Source organism: Lactuca saligna, chromosome 3 (genome assembly GCF_052625555.1).
Source record: "Lactuca saligna cultivar CGN05327 chromosome 3, ASM5262555v1, whole genome shotgun sequence".
Lineage (NCBI taxonomy): Eukaryota > Viridiplantae > Streptophyta > Magnoliopsida > Asterales > Asteraceae > Lactuca > Lactuca saligna.
This window is the reverse complement of record NC_136419.1, coordinates 34,273,701-34,290,504: the sequence shown is the minus strand read 5'-3', so window position 1 is coordinate 34,290,504 and position 16,804 is coordinate 34,273,701. Positions and strand designations below refer to the sequence as shown.

The 16,804-nt window shown below is 31.7% G+C and overlaps 1 protein-coding gene across 5 annotated transcripts; it reads left to right on the top strand.

Moving 5' to 3' along the window:
- Window positions 1-12,228: 12,228 nt before the first annotated feature.
- On the top strand, window positions 12,229-15,859 carry LOC145035122 (phosphatidylinositol N-acetylglucosaminyltransferase subunit P-like). 5 transcript variants are annotated; one of them, XM_078983714.1, is made up of 7 exons: window positions 12,229-12,628; window positions 13,165-13,348; window positions 13,491-13,563; window positions 13,742-13,860; window positions 14,005-14,136; window positions 14,810-14,902; window positions 15,481-15,859. In XM_078983714.1, exons 2-6 carry the CDS (start codon window positions 13,168-13,170, stop codon window positions 14,887-14,889), a joined length of 585 nt encoding a protein of 194 aa, XP_078839840.1. In that variant the 5' UTR covers window positions 12,229-12,628; window positions 13,165-13,167; the 3' UTR covers window positions 14,890-14,902; window positions 15,481-15,859. The 5 variants fall into 5 exon arrangements, 4 of the variants coding, with proteins under 4 accessions (XP_078839840.1, XP_078839838.1, XP_078839837.1 ...); XM_078983712.1 differs by having other exon boundaries at window positions 15,455-15,859; XM_078983711.1 differs by lacking the exon at window positions 15,481-15,859 and having other exon boundaries at window positions 12,230-12,628; window positions 14,810-15,086.
- Window positions 15,860-16,804: the final 945 nt, after the last annotated feature.

Below are 16,804 nucleotides of genomic sequence, written 5' to 3'. Positions count from 1 at the left end.
GGTGGAGGGCGGCGACTACGGGTTGTGGTTAGTAGTAAGGTTTAACATAGAACTCTGATATCATGTAAGATAATAGATTGATTTTTTTTTCAAAAAGACAATTACATAGAAATAAATAAAGAATACTTAAACCCTAATAGCTAAACCCTAAAGATTTTGGGTCTAAACCCTAATCACTAACATTTAACATTATTTTTATCTCAAACACTTCGGATACATTGATTTGCGTTTCGAAATAAATTAACTTTATTAAAAAGCTTTCTAAATATCATTATTTTCTTCCCATGATCTTGGACACGACCAAGATGTTCGGCATATTTGAAGATCTTAAGCATTTCAATTCTAAATATTTTATTTAAAAATCTCACCACACTTACTAATTTGATTACAAACTTAGTTTATTATTTTTTTTACCAAAACAAAGGTATGAGAATTTTGGATCAATGGGATTGGAAACATTTACCAAAACAAAGGTAATGAGAATTTGGATCAATGGGATTGGAAACAAAAGGAAGCTCATGTCTATAATATATGGTTTTAAGTGAAATTAAAAAAACAAAATTTCATTTCTTATGAGACAAGTTTAAGGAATCTAATAGGGTACAACCTTACCTTAGAAGAAACAAATTTATTGATATTTTGGAGGATTAAAGAATTATCTTGGGCTCCCTTTGTTTTGTAACAACTTTCCTATGTAGTTTGGTGATGCACAAATGACAAGACTTCGATTCTGGATGGATTCATCTCTGATTTTATAAAAAGATTATGGATGTATTGGGGCGTCCATGATTTAAAAAGATGTAAAATAATTTTAATACAATACTATAGTTATTAAAGGGAAAATTATTCGTTTATTATCGATAAAATGGGGGATTCTCTTTCTCTTGCAGATTATATTAGCAGGTCTATCCCCAAAAAAAAATAAATAAATAAATAAAAACTTCGACCATAATTATATTTACAAAATATTGAATAATTTTTGAAACCGATCCAATTTTATAATTGGTTGGTTATAATAAAATTTTAATTTAATTTAAATTATTTAACTCCATATTTTAAAGATGGAAATCAATTTCAAATTACTAGATTAAATCGGATTCATCAGCCCAATTTGACATGAGAACACATTTGACTCATTAAGATATATATCAATTTTCCGGTTGCCCATGACCCCATGTTATAGTGTGTCCTTTTCCACCAACATCTTGACACGATAAATTAATTAATCAAGCTGCGTTTGTGTTTGGGTTTGGCCCATATTTATTTGTTCGGGTCAATCCGAATCGACCAAAACGAACCGGTCACAAATTGCAATCTCTAATCAATACATAAAAAAAATATATAAAAAAATTTGATTTTCTCCAGTGTAATTTACGATGCTCTATAAACACACGCCATCAATAAAATTTGTACATGTGTTGTTTGTATGATAGATGTAATTAACTAATGTATATACATCTTACTATCTTACCTTGCATGAACGTTAGCTTACACAAACAGAAATCATACCAAATTCGATCGCGCAGTAATTCGTAAGTCCAAACTGGACTCGATGAGATGTGGTATAAATTTCACTCTTAACTCTAATGACCTTCAATTTGGAAATCAGACAGGAACCTAAATACATAATCTAGGTTTAGTTCCAAATGTACACAATCGTACGAAATACTTTGATCAGTATTCTCTTTAATATTTTCTGATGCAAAACCAAGAATTATGACTAACAGACAATCAACAACTAATTAACTGACCTCTAATTTGCATGAATATTTTTAAAATAAAAAACTTTTGTCTGAACCAAAACATGCATGCGATAGCTAGTAATATTAATTAAGTTGAATATGATGAAGTCCAGGTATGAGCGTCTAAAAGGGAAAGGATAATATATAAAGTTTGAAGTATGTATGTTGGATATGACAGACAACAAGGATTGTATGATAATTATATGCTGGCAGTGGCAATGGCATTACTCTTGCAGGACACTTCATGTGCTACGACTGTATAATGGCTCTGAAACTGAACTACCTTCGCTGTAGCAGTTTTAATGTAGGGTCAAATTGAAAAGATTTTTCTTGCTCTTGCTCATTGCTCATGTGGAGGACCAATATTTTTAATGAAATCACTGCCTCCAACTGCACACACACATGCAAATTCAAATTCACTCCTTAAATTCTTATCTCTGTATATATTAATAAAAACCGTAAATGTATCATCTTTTACATATGCTTTATAATTACTATTAACATCTAATTCCCTTTTTTACTTATTTACATCGTTTTCTTTGTTTTTACTTTTACATATGTATCTTTTATTTCTATAAAACATTATATAAAAATATATAAAATGTTTTAGAATTCGCAAAAAATAAATATAAATTTCTTGTATTACACTTAAATACATAAAAATATATGAAATTAAAAAAAAAAAAAAAAAACTTCATTTTATATTGCTATAAGATTATATAATACTTAAAAACAATTTTTAAATGCATGTTATATATGTTCAACATGCTTGTTTTTTGAAAGCAGTTAATATAATGATATCAATAGTAGTTATATGAACGCATAATCTATCTAGCATTTTTTATGTTTAATCTACATACCAATGAATATATCGAATAATCTATTTCTTTGTGCAGCTAGAGAAATTGATCTGATAATTATTTTGACATTAAGAGGCCTTCCATTGACATTTGATACATAACTTAAGCATATGAATCCTTTATTTCTACTTGTACTTAATAAGTTAATTTGTACAAGACCTCACGCGCGGAATTGTGCCGTTACACTTAACATTTTTTATATAAATAGAACAAATATGAAACTTATAGATAGTAATACATTATAAAATAAAGTTTGAGATATCTAGATAAAGCGTAATTGAATTAGTTATTATTTAATAATATTAATCCAGCATTTCTGTATAACAAACTTGTTATCATTTACTAAAAAAAGTATATGGTATATACAAAGGTAAATAAATAATAAACTTGTATATGTTTGCCTGAATTAATAAATACTAAGAAATCTCATATATTTTAGGCGTTAATTATTTTATTATTTTTTATGAATAAGTATGACAATTAAAACCTTTAGAGTAACTTATAAAATTGACTTCGATATGTAGTTTGATGAAAATAACATGTTTTGCCCAGTTTTTTTTTGAATGGATCGGTTTTTCATATTAGGCTTGAGAAAATCGTGTATGTCATATCATGCTGTCACATTTAGTTTTTACCTCAAACTTGATGTTACGTTATTTTGGCCACACAACATAAATGATATACCATTTTCAAAATGTTGATCAAGATCGATTTTGGTTTTTTTTTAATTAAACTATTTTTTTTAATAAAAACTAACATTTCATTGAAATAAAAAAGAAATCTTCAACATTTAAAATATTAGTTAACTTGACTTGATATTTAATTTAATACTATACTTAGAACTTAGATTTAAAAGTTGACTTAAAACTAGACTTAAAACATGCCTTAAATACATTTAATATTACTTGTCAAACTCATATTTTCTCATAAGCTTCTCCTGCACTTTCTCCACGACTCGACGTTGACGTTCGGATAATTTTGAAACATTTTTCATCATTAGCTTTCACTCAAGATTTTTTTTGTTCTACAAATTGCAACATTCTTTGGATGTGCTCATTTAACTGTATTGCTCCATTTTTGTAACACCCTTTTCTATAATGGATCGGTTTAGGGTGTTAAGGAGTAAAAAACTTGGTTATTGGGGAAAATCGGGTGTCACAACATGACCATAAGGAGGTCACGACGTAACGAGTAAAATGGGAAACGCGTATTCGTGAAGCATGCCACGACGTGACATGAGTATGGTCAAGTCGTGATGATGGATGCATCCCAAGCCCATTATCTTTTAGAGTTTCCTCCAGATTTAAGCCATTAAACTTGGATTTAGGGTTTTATTTCCAGCCTCCATCACCCCTTTTGAGCCTTGAAGCAAACCGTAATGCTCTCCTCTTCATTTGTAAGCTTGTGCTTAGTGTTTTGGAGCCCTTGGAAGGATGAATAAGGCCTTAAGGTGTAAAGAATCTCTTGGCAAGTGGTGTTTGAGCCATTTTTGGATCATTCTAAGGATCCAAGATCCAAACTTTATGATGATAACTTCTAGATCTAGGCTTTTTGTCGATTTCCCTTCATGTTATGGATGTTTGGATGGAAGGATTCCATAAAGTTGGTAACTTTATGGGTCCTTGAGATCCCTTAAGGGTTGTGGTTGTTGGATCTTGATTTTGACTAAGTTTAGAAGTCATTCATGTTATTGTGGTTACAATTCCTTATCATTTTGACCTAATATGAGATCAAGAGATGCATTGGTCATGCATGCTGGATTTTTAGGGTGATTTTTGGATTAAGAAGGCCCTCTGGAAAGTTGGAATGGATGGCTCAAAGGATTAAGGGCTGAATGCATTAAGTTGTCTCATTTTGTTGTAGTTACGACGTGGTTTTTCCCGATTATTTTGGACTGGCTTGATCACGACGTGATGTTGGTTTTCGATTGCGACTGAGTTGTTCAAATCTGGAGTTTTGGTTCGAGGTTGAGTTCATTGGCCATAACGTGACCAGTGGTTGGTTACGACGTGAGAAGCATTGTTAGTGATGTTGAATTTTGACTTTAACTTTGATAATTGACTTTTGACCAATTTGACTTTTGGTCAAACTTTGGTAGATGTGAGTATTTGACTAAGGGATAGTCTTGGTTTGGCCTTAGGTAAATCGGGTTATTTAGTATGTTATTGAGCTTCTACTGTTAGCTCAGGTGATTTTTCTCAATATATTGTAAATTGCAGCAACATGTGTCCTTGTGTGTAGGATGGTGGTATACTGTAGTGATCTATTAGATTAGTAGATATATCTGATTACCTTTATTTTTTTTTTATTATTGTTTATCTATTTCATATGCTGATATGGTGCAGTGGGGTTAAGGCGGTATAGCTTTGTGTTGTAGGCCAACAAAACCAGTGCAATCCAATCTTCTGACTGTGGGTCGGGGGCAATCTAGTCTTATGACTGTGGGTCGGGGCAATCCAGTCTTCTGACTATGGGTCAGGGACAATCCTTTCTTATGATGTGGGTCACGGAAATTTGGTCTTCTGATTGTGGGTCAGCAGCAATATAGTCTTCTAACTGTGGGCTCGAGGCAATCCAATGTTACGTTGTGGGCCCGGTATGCATGCATTGTATATGTATTGTTGTGTGGGGTATTTTGGGCCAGCTCACTAAGAGTTAGCTTACAATTGTAGATTTAAATGTTTTTCAGTTACTTATCAGGAGTGTACACACGCACATAAATAATTTTTATGATTCAAGATTCTACATCGTTTTCTTTATAACTCTAATTTTGAATTATGGTTTTTGAATAAATGGTTTGACTTAATGTAATTTTATAAAAATGGGTGTTTATCTTACTTTAAAAATGAAAATTTTTATACTAGAATTTGGGACGTTACAATTTTGAATATATTTAATTTTTTGTTCAATATGAACGGCTCTTCATGCGCTTAATAAAAGATTTTCACATCTTTACATAAAAAGTGTCTCCATCTTGGTAGTCCAAGGATAGGATCCTCTGATGTGTCAACCTATGTTTCCGCTAATGCTTTTCCTTCACCCGATGACCAATTTTGGTTGTTAGCCCTCCCTTTTTCTTGTTGTCAGCTTAAGGGTTGTGTGGTTGGGGTTCGGGTTGAGTGAAGGGTGGATCTTTGGATTCAGTTGAATCCAATTCAATAGATTGGAAGATATTTTCTTGAAATGTTTCAAACGCATTAAAATCAGGTTTGGGAGTGGGTTGGGATTGGAAATTTAGAATTGGGGTGGAAATTTGGATTGGGTTGGAATGTGGGATGGAGATTGGAATTGGGGTTGGTTTGATCTGTATGTATAATATGGAACATTTGTGTGATAATAACAAATTGGTGGCGAGTAGATGAGTGCATCAGGTTGAGGTCGATACATTGAATGTGAAAAACTGCTTTGTGGAGTGTGCGAAGCTTTTTTCTTGTTTCTTTTAGAGGTTTTTTGTTACCTTGGAGAAGTCATTTTTGAATTTGAGAAATTGAAAGATGTTTGATGTTTTGAAAGTTGGTGTGAAATGAGTTGGAAGAAATAGAAGTATTCATAGAGGATGGTTGGGATGTGACATCCCTATTTTCCACGGTCAAAAAATAGAATTTTATTTATGCTTATTTTAAAATAGAGTTTATTTATAATTACGGAATTTGTTCCATAAAAAGTATTTCCGTAGAAATGCTTTCATTGATTATTAAAAAAAAAACTTAGGATGTCATAAATGATACAAGAAACATAAGCATGAATGTAATCATTACAGGCCTTACAACATCCTATAACACATGGCCTATATTTCCTCAATATCTAATTGGATCCAAACATCATTATCTTTGAATTGCTATCTGTGATACAAAGAAACCGAGTCGGTTAGGTTGGAAAACATGGTGAGTACATAGGGTTTTCAAACCACAATATTATAATTAATTTGTTATAGTTATATATTTCGCATCAAAAAAATAACCCGATTACCTATTCTCATTATTCTCACTCCCTAATCATAAAGCAGATGATCTAAAGGGATCTATCCTAAAGGATCTCTAACTAGACAATGCTGCTTCGGGGATTCCATAACAATATATACTAATAAGACAACCATGAGGTGAACAGAATACCTACATGAATAATTCACCCATACCTGCAGGTTCTAGTCCTGTCCGTATGTGGTTTATAACATTTACAGATTGAGGACTTGCCCATGTATAGTTTAGTAACACCTACAAGTTGTGAAATTGCCCATGTATGATCGATTAAGACCTACAGGTTGTAAACATGGTCGTGTATGGCTTATAAACATCTACAGACTACAAGCATGTCTATGTTTAACCTGACTTGTCTAGAATAGTCTATGGTCATCATCAATACCCTACTGGGTGGCTACGTTACTAGTCTGGTAGTACTATAAAGTCTCAGCCTCTCATCATTGTTTTCATCTCTCTTTACCCTCTACTACCCCATATATTATAAGTATGAAACTACATATATGGTTAAATAAAATTAGCTCATATATTTTTAACTAACACAGAAGATCTCAATCACAGATAATAGGCACACATAGAACTTAATTATCTAAATAATCCATATTTATGTGTAAGATGAAAATAACTATGCACCCACTTGTTAAAAGTGGATAACTGGTGAATTCGGCAACGCTCCGCCTAACACTTTGGTTGTTTCTTCGATGTGACCTAGGTACGAATTCCATTAAGTCTCAATCTTATAATCATTGTGACTAATGATAGTATAGATTCCTCAATAATCTCGGTGTCTACTGATCTATAGCTAATAAGGAGCAACCAGGTTAGATCATATCGGAGGTAGGGCCTGTTTAGCATAGAAAGTATATTGTTTGGGAATCCAACTTTAAACATCTCATTAAATCTAGACCAGACATCACCCCCGTAAGTAGATCAATCAATATTATGACATGGAATTACTAATAAATCTTATTTATAGATTCATAATAACAGTTATGAATATAAATATAAGTTACTTTCATCTCATCATTATTTTCATCTCTCTTTACCCTCTACTACCCCATATATTATAAGTATGAAACTACATATATGGTTAAATAAAATTAGCTCATATATTTTTAACTAACACAGAAGGTCTCAATCACAGATAATAGGCACACATAGAACTTAATTATCTAAATAATCTATATTTATGTGTAAGATGAAAATAACTATGCACCCACTTGTTAAAAGTGGATAACTGGTGAATTCGGCAACGCTCCGCCTAACACTTTGGTTGTTTCTTCGATGTGACCTAGGTACGAATTCCATTAAGTCTCAATCTTATAATCATTGTGACTAATGATAGTCTAGATTCCTCAATAATCTCGGTGTCTACTGATCTATAGCTGATAAGGAGTAACTAGGTTAGATCATATCGGAGGTAGGGCCTGTTTAGCATACAAAGTATATTGTTTGGGAATCCAACTTTAAACATCTCATTAAATCTAGACCAGACATCACCCCCTAGGCATGGCGTAAGTTGGAGCTACGCCTTGTATAGCTCATTTAAGTTGGTCGCGAATTTTGTCTTGTACGTTAGGCGTACGTGGAGGTATACAAAGCATACTCGTGTGGGGTTCAAACCCTAATTTTAGGGTTTGGACCCTCTTTAAAGGACTTCATGTCCTTAAATCCTTCCTTACTTCCAGCCTCCATCCCTCTTAACCCCCATCTCGAAACCCTAACTCTTTGGTTTGAGTTTTAAAGCCTTTTAGTGATATTTTAGTGTTCGTGGTGGTGAAGGGAGACCTTTGGAGTTGTGGTGTTGCACTTAAACTCTTGGGGTCCAACATCTAACCATCTTTGTGCATCTTCTGAAGGTATAAAGCTCAAATCTTGATTCTTGCCTTGCTAGATCTTGTTAGGTTGCAAGTTATGACCTTTTGTTCCAAAAAACTTGGTCTTATGAGTAAAGTCTACTCCATACCATTTGATTTGTCCTTTCAGGCATTTTAGAGTGTTTGGTGACATAAAAATGCAAGCTTGGTCCTTTATATTCTTTCATGCAAGAGTTATGGAGTTTTAGATGGTAATACAAGTTAGTATTTTGGTTTTGAGCTCCCTTTTTCCATGGAAAGGCATAAAGGTTGCAACTTTATGATTTTAGATGTTCATTAGGGTTAGATCTGAATTTTAGACGTTAAGTCTTAAAGCATTAAGTCCTTAATAGAGAAATTGGACTTTTGAATTGTATGTTGGGCGTAACCCTATGTACGCTAAACGTAGGAGGTTGTTTCTCCATAAAGCTTCCAAGAATGGGTTGTACGTTGTGTGTAATATGGAGCACGTAGGGTGTACTCCCAGAAAACTCACTTGGGCTATTTTTGGGCCTTGGATCGTTAGGGGTTTTAGGCCTTGCTTTTTGGGTAATGAGTAGGAAGGGCAAAATGGTCTTTTACCCTTGGTAAGATAAAATATGAATTGGATCATTAATTATAGGTTAAACCCTGATTACTAATTACAATTGTCTTTAGGTTTTGATTAATGTGAGGAGTCGCGTTAGCAACAACTCGAGTGTGTGATTCAGTTATCTTCAGTTAGAGTTGAGTATTCTTATTGTACTTGTGGGTCAAAAGCACTAATGCCGACCCAATAAATTATGTATGTATGATGGTAGCTGCTTTGTGACTCTTTGGGTTGAAATAAATCATAGGGTTGGGCCCATTACGAAATGTTTGGGTTAAAGCAAACCCTAGGGTTGGGCCTATGAGTATATGATGGGTTGAAAGAAACTCCAGGGTTGGGCCCCAGGGCTAGGCCTATGATTGAATATTAGGTTAGATATACCTCAGGGTTAGGCCCAGTTGTATGTTTGGTATGTGGTACATTGGAAAACTCACTAAGCCTTGTGCTTATAGTTTACGTTTATGGGTTGAGGTACTTTCGATGCGAAAGGGAAGGGCCCTGCATGATAACACAATAGCCTCCCATCATGATTTCCGCACTATTTGGATAATTTGTACTCGGGTGTTTTTGGATATTGTAATTTGTGATTGACATGGAATTATTTGAGGAATGAAACTATTTGTTAACTTTTAATGAAATTTTTTATCACTGTTTTTGGGGCTTTACACCCTAATTGCTTAGTTAAACCCTTACTCTAAACGATTCATCAAGCGATTTGATTCTTCTTGATAATCGTGGACTAGGATTTGTAAGAATCGGTTGGGATGGGTATGTAGGGATGTAATGTTTTATAGATACCTTAGTTATGAGATATATCTATATTGTTTGGTAATAGTTGGTTTTGAAGGTATATATATTATATATGATGCTTAAAATTATGTTTTATAGATACCTTATTTATAGATGCCTTAGTTATGAGATATATTCATATGGTGTACATGCGAACCCTATTATTCTCCGATGCATAAAATTATTATATATGATGCTTAAAAGCTTGTACCTCTTAAAATTCAGCAAAATCTTGTAAATGTTTTTTAAGGTATATATATATATATATATATATATATATATATATATATATATATATATATAAGTTTATAACCCGTTGGAACCACGGTTACAAAATTAAGTAAACTATTATAGTGAGAATTAAAAATTATCAATCAATTCTTTCAAATAAATTATTAATTAAGAGATATTTTTTTAGTTATATAAAATTATAATCATTAATTTAAATAAATATGTGAAATTATATCATTTTATAATTTGTATTAATTTTAATTTATTTTTTATTCTAATGTAATTAAATTAATGTAATTAGAGTGTGAAAATTAAAATTTAAAATTTAAAATCTCTATACTAATAAAAGAGTAGCTTTTTTTGCCATGTGTCACCATATTAGACATTTTAATTAATGTGTTGCCACTTGTCAATCTATTAGTTTTTCATTTTAAATTTATTAGACCTCCTTATTAATGTGATTCTATTTTAAATTTTAAATTTTAAATTATTGTTTTCATTAATTCACAAATAAAAATATTTAATATATATTAAAAATTAATTTTATATATTTATTTGAATCAATGATTATAATTTCACATAACTAATAAAAAAATATCTCTTAAATTAATAATTTATTTAAATTAACTTATTAATAGTTTTGAGTTTATACTATAAACATTTGATTAATTTTATAACGGTGGTTCCCACAGGTTATAAACTAGTTAAGAATTAATAGGTCGATAAGTGACATGTATTAATAATGAAGCCTAATATGGTGACACATGGTAAAGAAGAATAAAACTAGGAGGTTTAATATGATGCCACATGTCAAAAGGAGATTAAAACTATTCTTTTATTAGAATAAGTATATATATATATATATATATATATATATATATATATATATATATATATATATATATATATGTTCAGGTTCATTTGAGACCATTCTAATTTTGTGAGACCGTGAGACCAAATCTAAAAATAATTTTAAAATGCAAAATAAATGGAAAAATCCAAAAATTCTTTTTTTAAATATTATTTTCGGAACTTGAATTAAATAAAAAAAATAAAAAATAAAAAATAAATCCTTTTTTTTTTTTTTTTTGAAAAATACATGAAATATTCTAAATAGAATATTACACTGACATATTTTAAAAAATAATTTTAAAATGCAAAATAAATGGAAAAATCTAAATGTTTTTTAAATATTATTTTCGGAACTTGAATTAACTAAAAAAAATATAAAAAAATGTTATTTTTTTTTAAAAAATACGTGAAATATTCTAAATAGAATATTACACTGTACATATTCTAAAAATAATTTTAAAATGCAAAATAAATGGAAAAATCAAAAAATTCTTTTTTTAAATATTATTTTCGGAACTTGAATTAACTAAAAAAAATTAAAAAATAAAATAAAAAAGAAATAAAAAAATAAAAAAATGCATCTCACGGTCTCACAAAATTATGCCGTCTCACATGAACCTAACTATATATATATATATATATATATATATATATATATATATATATATATATATATATATATATATATATATATATATATATATATATATATATATATATATATATATATATATATATATATATACTTGAATAAAATATGAAGTGGTTATCCCCGTAGAACACCTAAGACAACCATAAAGCAAAAATCCAAAATTACTCTAAATATGATATCTTGATTGTAAACCTACACATTTTTGTAATTTACTCAAACTTTTATAATCGATGAGAACTTGAAGCGTAGTTAATTCCAATAAAATATAATGGTTCATCTCATGTAGACTTTGCGGTATGTATTTTACTATTTCTTCCACTTGTTTAAATGTGTTTTTTAAACGACGTAACAATTATACTTTAGAACCATAGTCAATGTTATTTTCCACTTATTTGCTAGACATGGCGTTTTGATATTTTATTGACCACATGTAAGAGATTTATGTTATTTATGACACATATTTACATCTAATGTATCAGATTATTTGTTGTTAGTACTTAGTAGTAGCGTATCTCACCAACTAGTCAAGCCCAAACTCGTTACACTATAAAAGCTGGATTCGGATTTGATATCAAAATACAATCCCAGACTCATAATGAGTGAACGAACATATAAGTATATAACCTTAAGCTTGGCCCACATGATAGTTTATTAGCCCACCAAAATTAGGCCTAACGGTATACTCTTTTCCAGATTTTCGCTTTCAAGCCATCCCTCTCAAAGAAACCCATCGGTCGCCATCTTTCGCCTGATTCTCCATCACCTACCGCCAACTACAACAACCACCACCACCTTCTCCACCGTCATCATCAGTCGCTGCTCTCCGTAAACCCTATACGTCATCACCACCACACCCTACAATTTCTTTTTTCTGTCTTATCTTTTATTCCCTACTTTCTTTGACGATATATCCAATGTTGAAAATTCAGAATACCCCTAAGCTGAAACATCCCTGATTACTAAACGATCCCCTCAAAACTCAAAACCCATGTAATATTAAAGATATAGAGAACAATTACAAAAAGTGGACGGTGGTTGGCTCCGGCAACGACTCAAGGTTTCCACATTCACTGGTTGATCGTAAGTGTTGTCAAAACCCTGTTATTCACCTCTTTTGAATGGATCTAAAATGACTCACGAATGCCTCGGAAGAAGAATTGATTCCATAATTTTTTTTTTCCTTCTAATTGGTGCGGTTTTGTGTATGAACCTAAGCTACTATTTAACTGATTTCTTGCTTAACCAAGGGAAAATTTTCATAAACAAGGGCAGTTAGTTAATATCTGTCGATTTGGGTTCTGTTAGTATGATTTTTTCGTTCACCTTTTTTTATTGTAAAAACGTATCTCAGGTTTGGGTAGTTGTTCATTGCTTCTGTATATTGGGTAAATTTCTAATTGTAAATTATGTTCTTTTACTTATGCAACGATAAATTTGATAATCATATTGCACCACTTATAGGAGTTATTTGAATCTGTATGATGGTTGACCTTTAAATATGATTTTGACCTTGAATCTGCAAGAACATGAAGTTTTTTGTAAATTAAGCTTACAACAATTAGGAATAAGGTTTTAGTATTCGATTAGTTATTGATATTTGTTTTTTGGTATAAAAGGCAATGGAAGATCAATGTTCTTTGGATAGCCCTAGAAGGACTCTAAGTTATTCTAGAAACAGGGGAACAACTTTCTCTGTTTTTGAAGCAGACAACAAAAGGGCTTCAGGTGTTGGTGTTTCAGGAGACCATGATTCTGAAGTTTATGGGTTTGTAGGAGCCATTTCAACTGTTGTTGCCACAAGTATTCTTCCTTCTTTACATTTTTAAGTAAATGTTTTTTTTTTTTTTTTTAATCAAATAATCGTCTTATAGTGATGACAAACTAAGAGATTCTTGAAAGCTCCTCCCTTTTCTTATATCATGTTACTTTGTTGTACAAACAGTTATTTTCATGGTGTGGGCATATGTTGCTGATCCTTGGTTACATTCCATTGGTATCTTTTACTATCCTAGCAAGTAAGTAGTTATGCACAATTTTTTCTAACTCTTAGCATAATGTGCGTTTTTTTTTTTTTTTTTTTTTTTTTTCATTAAGTGTTGTCTGGTTAAAGTGTATGTTACATTTTATTTTTTACGTAAGACTTATTATGAAATTTTATATAACAAACCTTTTTTTTTAAAAAAAAACTTTGAGGTACTGGGCATTGGCACTTGCTGCTTATGCCATGGTGATCATTGCAACAATCTTCACATTCTACATTGGCCTCAACTTTATGGCAACTCCATCTCCATCATCATTCAAGTCAATATTTGGTGAGTTAATCTCACATAAGGCTTCTTATTTATGCAACAAAGTGGTCTCTAGATGAAAAATATTTAACCATGTTAATGTGTTTCAGTGGTTGCATATTTTGTGTCAGTTTCATAAGTTGGTAAAAGAAAGTATATTTTTGACAGATGAAAACAGCAGAGAACCTGTGTGTTGTGATTCTGTGGTGGAGGAAGATGATCGACCCATTGAGCCTTACTCTGATATGGGAATTGATCAGATTAATGAACTCATGTGTTTTGGGAGATTAGGTGGTGAAAGTTAATATACTTGACATTATCACAATCAGAATCAATGACATTATCCTCATCAGATTGTTGATGCAAACTGGTTAAAGTTCATATGAATGTTAGAATCATGATTAATGATTCCAAAAAAGGGAATAAGTTAACGAAGGAATTACCATTCCCCAATGATAACGAGTCATGATGATGATCACACCCCGCTCCCGAGTTGTAGCAAAGAAAAGAAGAGAAGAGAAAAGAAAGTAAGGAGAGAAAAGAAGTGAAAAGAAAGGAAAAAGAATTTGTCATTTGTGCTCCCGAGTTGGGGAGAAATGGAAGGAAAGTTAAACATTTTGTTCTTTCTTTTCAAATCCTCCCAAATCGGGAGGAAAGTTAGGAGGGAAAGTTTTCCTTCCATTTCCTTCCACTTCCTTCCTTTAATGAAACTCGGGAGCACCATTCTCTCTTACTTTCCCCTCATTTCCTCCCATTTCCTTTCTTTTCTCTCTTTAAGTTGAACTCGGGAGCGGGGTGTCAAACTACCACAACATTAATTTGCAAGAGACCGACAAAAACCCAGGTCTACTCCTATTATTGCTACTCCCACTTAGAATGAAAATGAATGCAATATAGATAAACACCTGAAAGGACAAAAATACCCATCAGGTGTTAAGACATTAATTCCTTAACTCTTTCTCCTTTGATTCAGTTCAACTGGGCAGAGGCACACTCCGGTTTTCCTCTCTCAGGGGGAATGGTGCTGAGTTCTATCCGCATCCAAAGCAGTGAAGCCTCTTAAAGGGTAAACATGTCGATTTGCCTGATAGTCAAAGAAGTAATGAAAATAAGTTGTCTGAAAATACGCTAATTGATCTTTCTTTAATCCACAATTGAAGCTCACGTATTATTCATTTCGTATTCTCAGTCTTACAATCATTGTATTATTATTGTTATTGTTATGTTAATCGTCTGAGAAATTCTGTTTATATATCATCTTGTTCTGGAAATGATTTGATTCTTCTATTGATCCATATGGAGTGTTATATAGAAGACAGCGGCCATGCTGATTTAGTTTCAAATCGGTATCAACAATGCTATTTAGATTTCGATTCAATGCAAATATGGAATAGATTATACTTTATGAGAGTTCTTTCGATGACCAACAACATGGAATTAATCAAAATAAAGGTTTAATTTCGTACCCTTATTCGTAAACGTTAATTCGGATAATGTTGACAGTTCAGGTAATTAGGATTTTTATTAGTTAGTTAATATCAAAATGTTTTGTGTTAAGTAATCTATTATTTGTTGATACGTTCAATCACAATGTAAATTCATTGTTTTTTTCCTACAGATGTTAATCAATTTAATGACAATCAGGAACATTCTAATCATCATCATGTGATTATTAATGGAAAACAGTACTTGATTCCATAGCTACCTGATGAAGTACTTGATACCAAAGGTACCTGATGAAGTTAGGCCAAAACTCAAAGGCCATTACTAGTCGTATGAAGATATCACATATATGTATTACAAGAACGCTCTTGCAGCATGTTTTGATGTTAGGAAAATGATGAATAAAAAAAATATGTATGGTATTATTAGATTGAGATACCTTGTGTGTAAAAGACAAGGTCTTCCTAATATGGGTCATGTTGATATATTGAACCCAAAGAAAAGTAAGATTCAAAGAAGGATTGGATGCAAGCATGTATCAGATTTAGTATGGTAAAAGGAAAGCTCTACATGGTTGATATATGAGTTTGTAGAGGAACATAATCATAAACTTATATCTCAAGATAACATGTTTTCCCAATACCATAGACAACTTACTTCATGGCAGAAATTGTTCATTATTAGTGTTTCTAATCAGAATGTTGGTGCCACCCAAGCTCACAGGATCTTTACTGCTATTAATGGTGGATACAATATTATTGGAGGCATGGTTGATGATTTTAAAAATTTTGATAAGGGATTTTAGTTACTTCATAGGTGGGACTGATGCTCAAATGTTAGTTGAAAAGATCACTAACTGAACAAAAAATGTTCCTAATTTTTCATTTGAATTTAAAGTTGCAAATAAGCAGCTCAACCCTATATTTTAGGCTGATGAGACTTTAAAGATAAATTATAAAGAGCTTGGTGATGTTGTCTCCTTCGATGCAACATTTCGAACTAACAGGTTATGTATAATTTATGTTTATGTTGTTGCAACTCTAAAGTCGAATGAAAAATTAGGAACATTTTTTTCCACTCTTTAGGTATGAAATGGTATTTGTTCCTTTCACTGGAATCGACTGTCACAAAAAGTGTTACTTTTGGTGCCGGCTTGCTACGTAAAGAGGCTATTGACTCATACACATAGTTGTTGTATTCTTTTCTTAAAACTTTTGGTAAGAAACCAATATTGGTGTTATCTCATGAAGATCCGGCGATGAAAAAACGCTATAGCCAAGGTTTTCCCGGATTCAATTCATAGGTTGTGTATGTGGCAGATCACTTCCAAGTTATTATAGAAGGTTACAAGCTTTTATTTAATAAGCTTTCAATCAACATTACATTAATTACGATTTATTGTTATTTATATTTTATATTCTGAAAAGAATCATTCATAGTATTTTTGTATATCTAACTTATAGTTGTACATTGGCTACTGGCCTATAACATTATTATATATTCAACAATATTAGTGTTGTTTGCC

Excerpts from the sequence above, each read along its gene's own strand:
- LOC145035122 (XM_078983714.1), top strand. The coding sequence starts at position 13,168 with ATGGAAGATCAATGTTCTTTGGATAGCCCTAGAAGGACTCTAAGTTAT. Across the intron at positions 13,349-13,490 it reads TTCAACTGTTGTTGCCACAA|TTATTTTCATGGTGTGGGCA; the intron begins GTATTCTTCCTT and ends TTGTACAAACAG. Across the intron at positions 14,137-14,809 it reads TGGGAGATTAGGTGGTGAAA|TTCAACTGGGCAGAGGCACA; the intron begins GTTAATATACTT and ends CCTTTGATTCAG.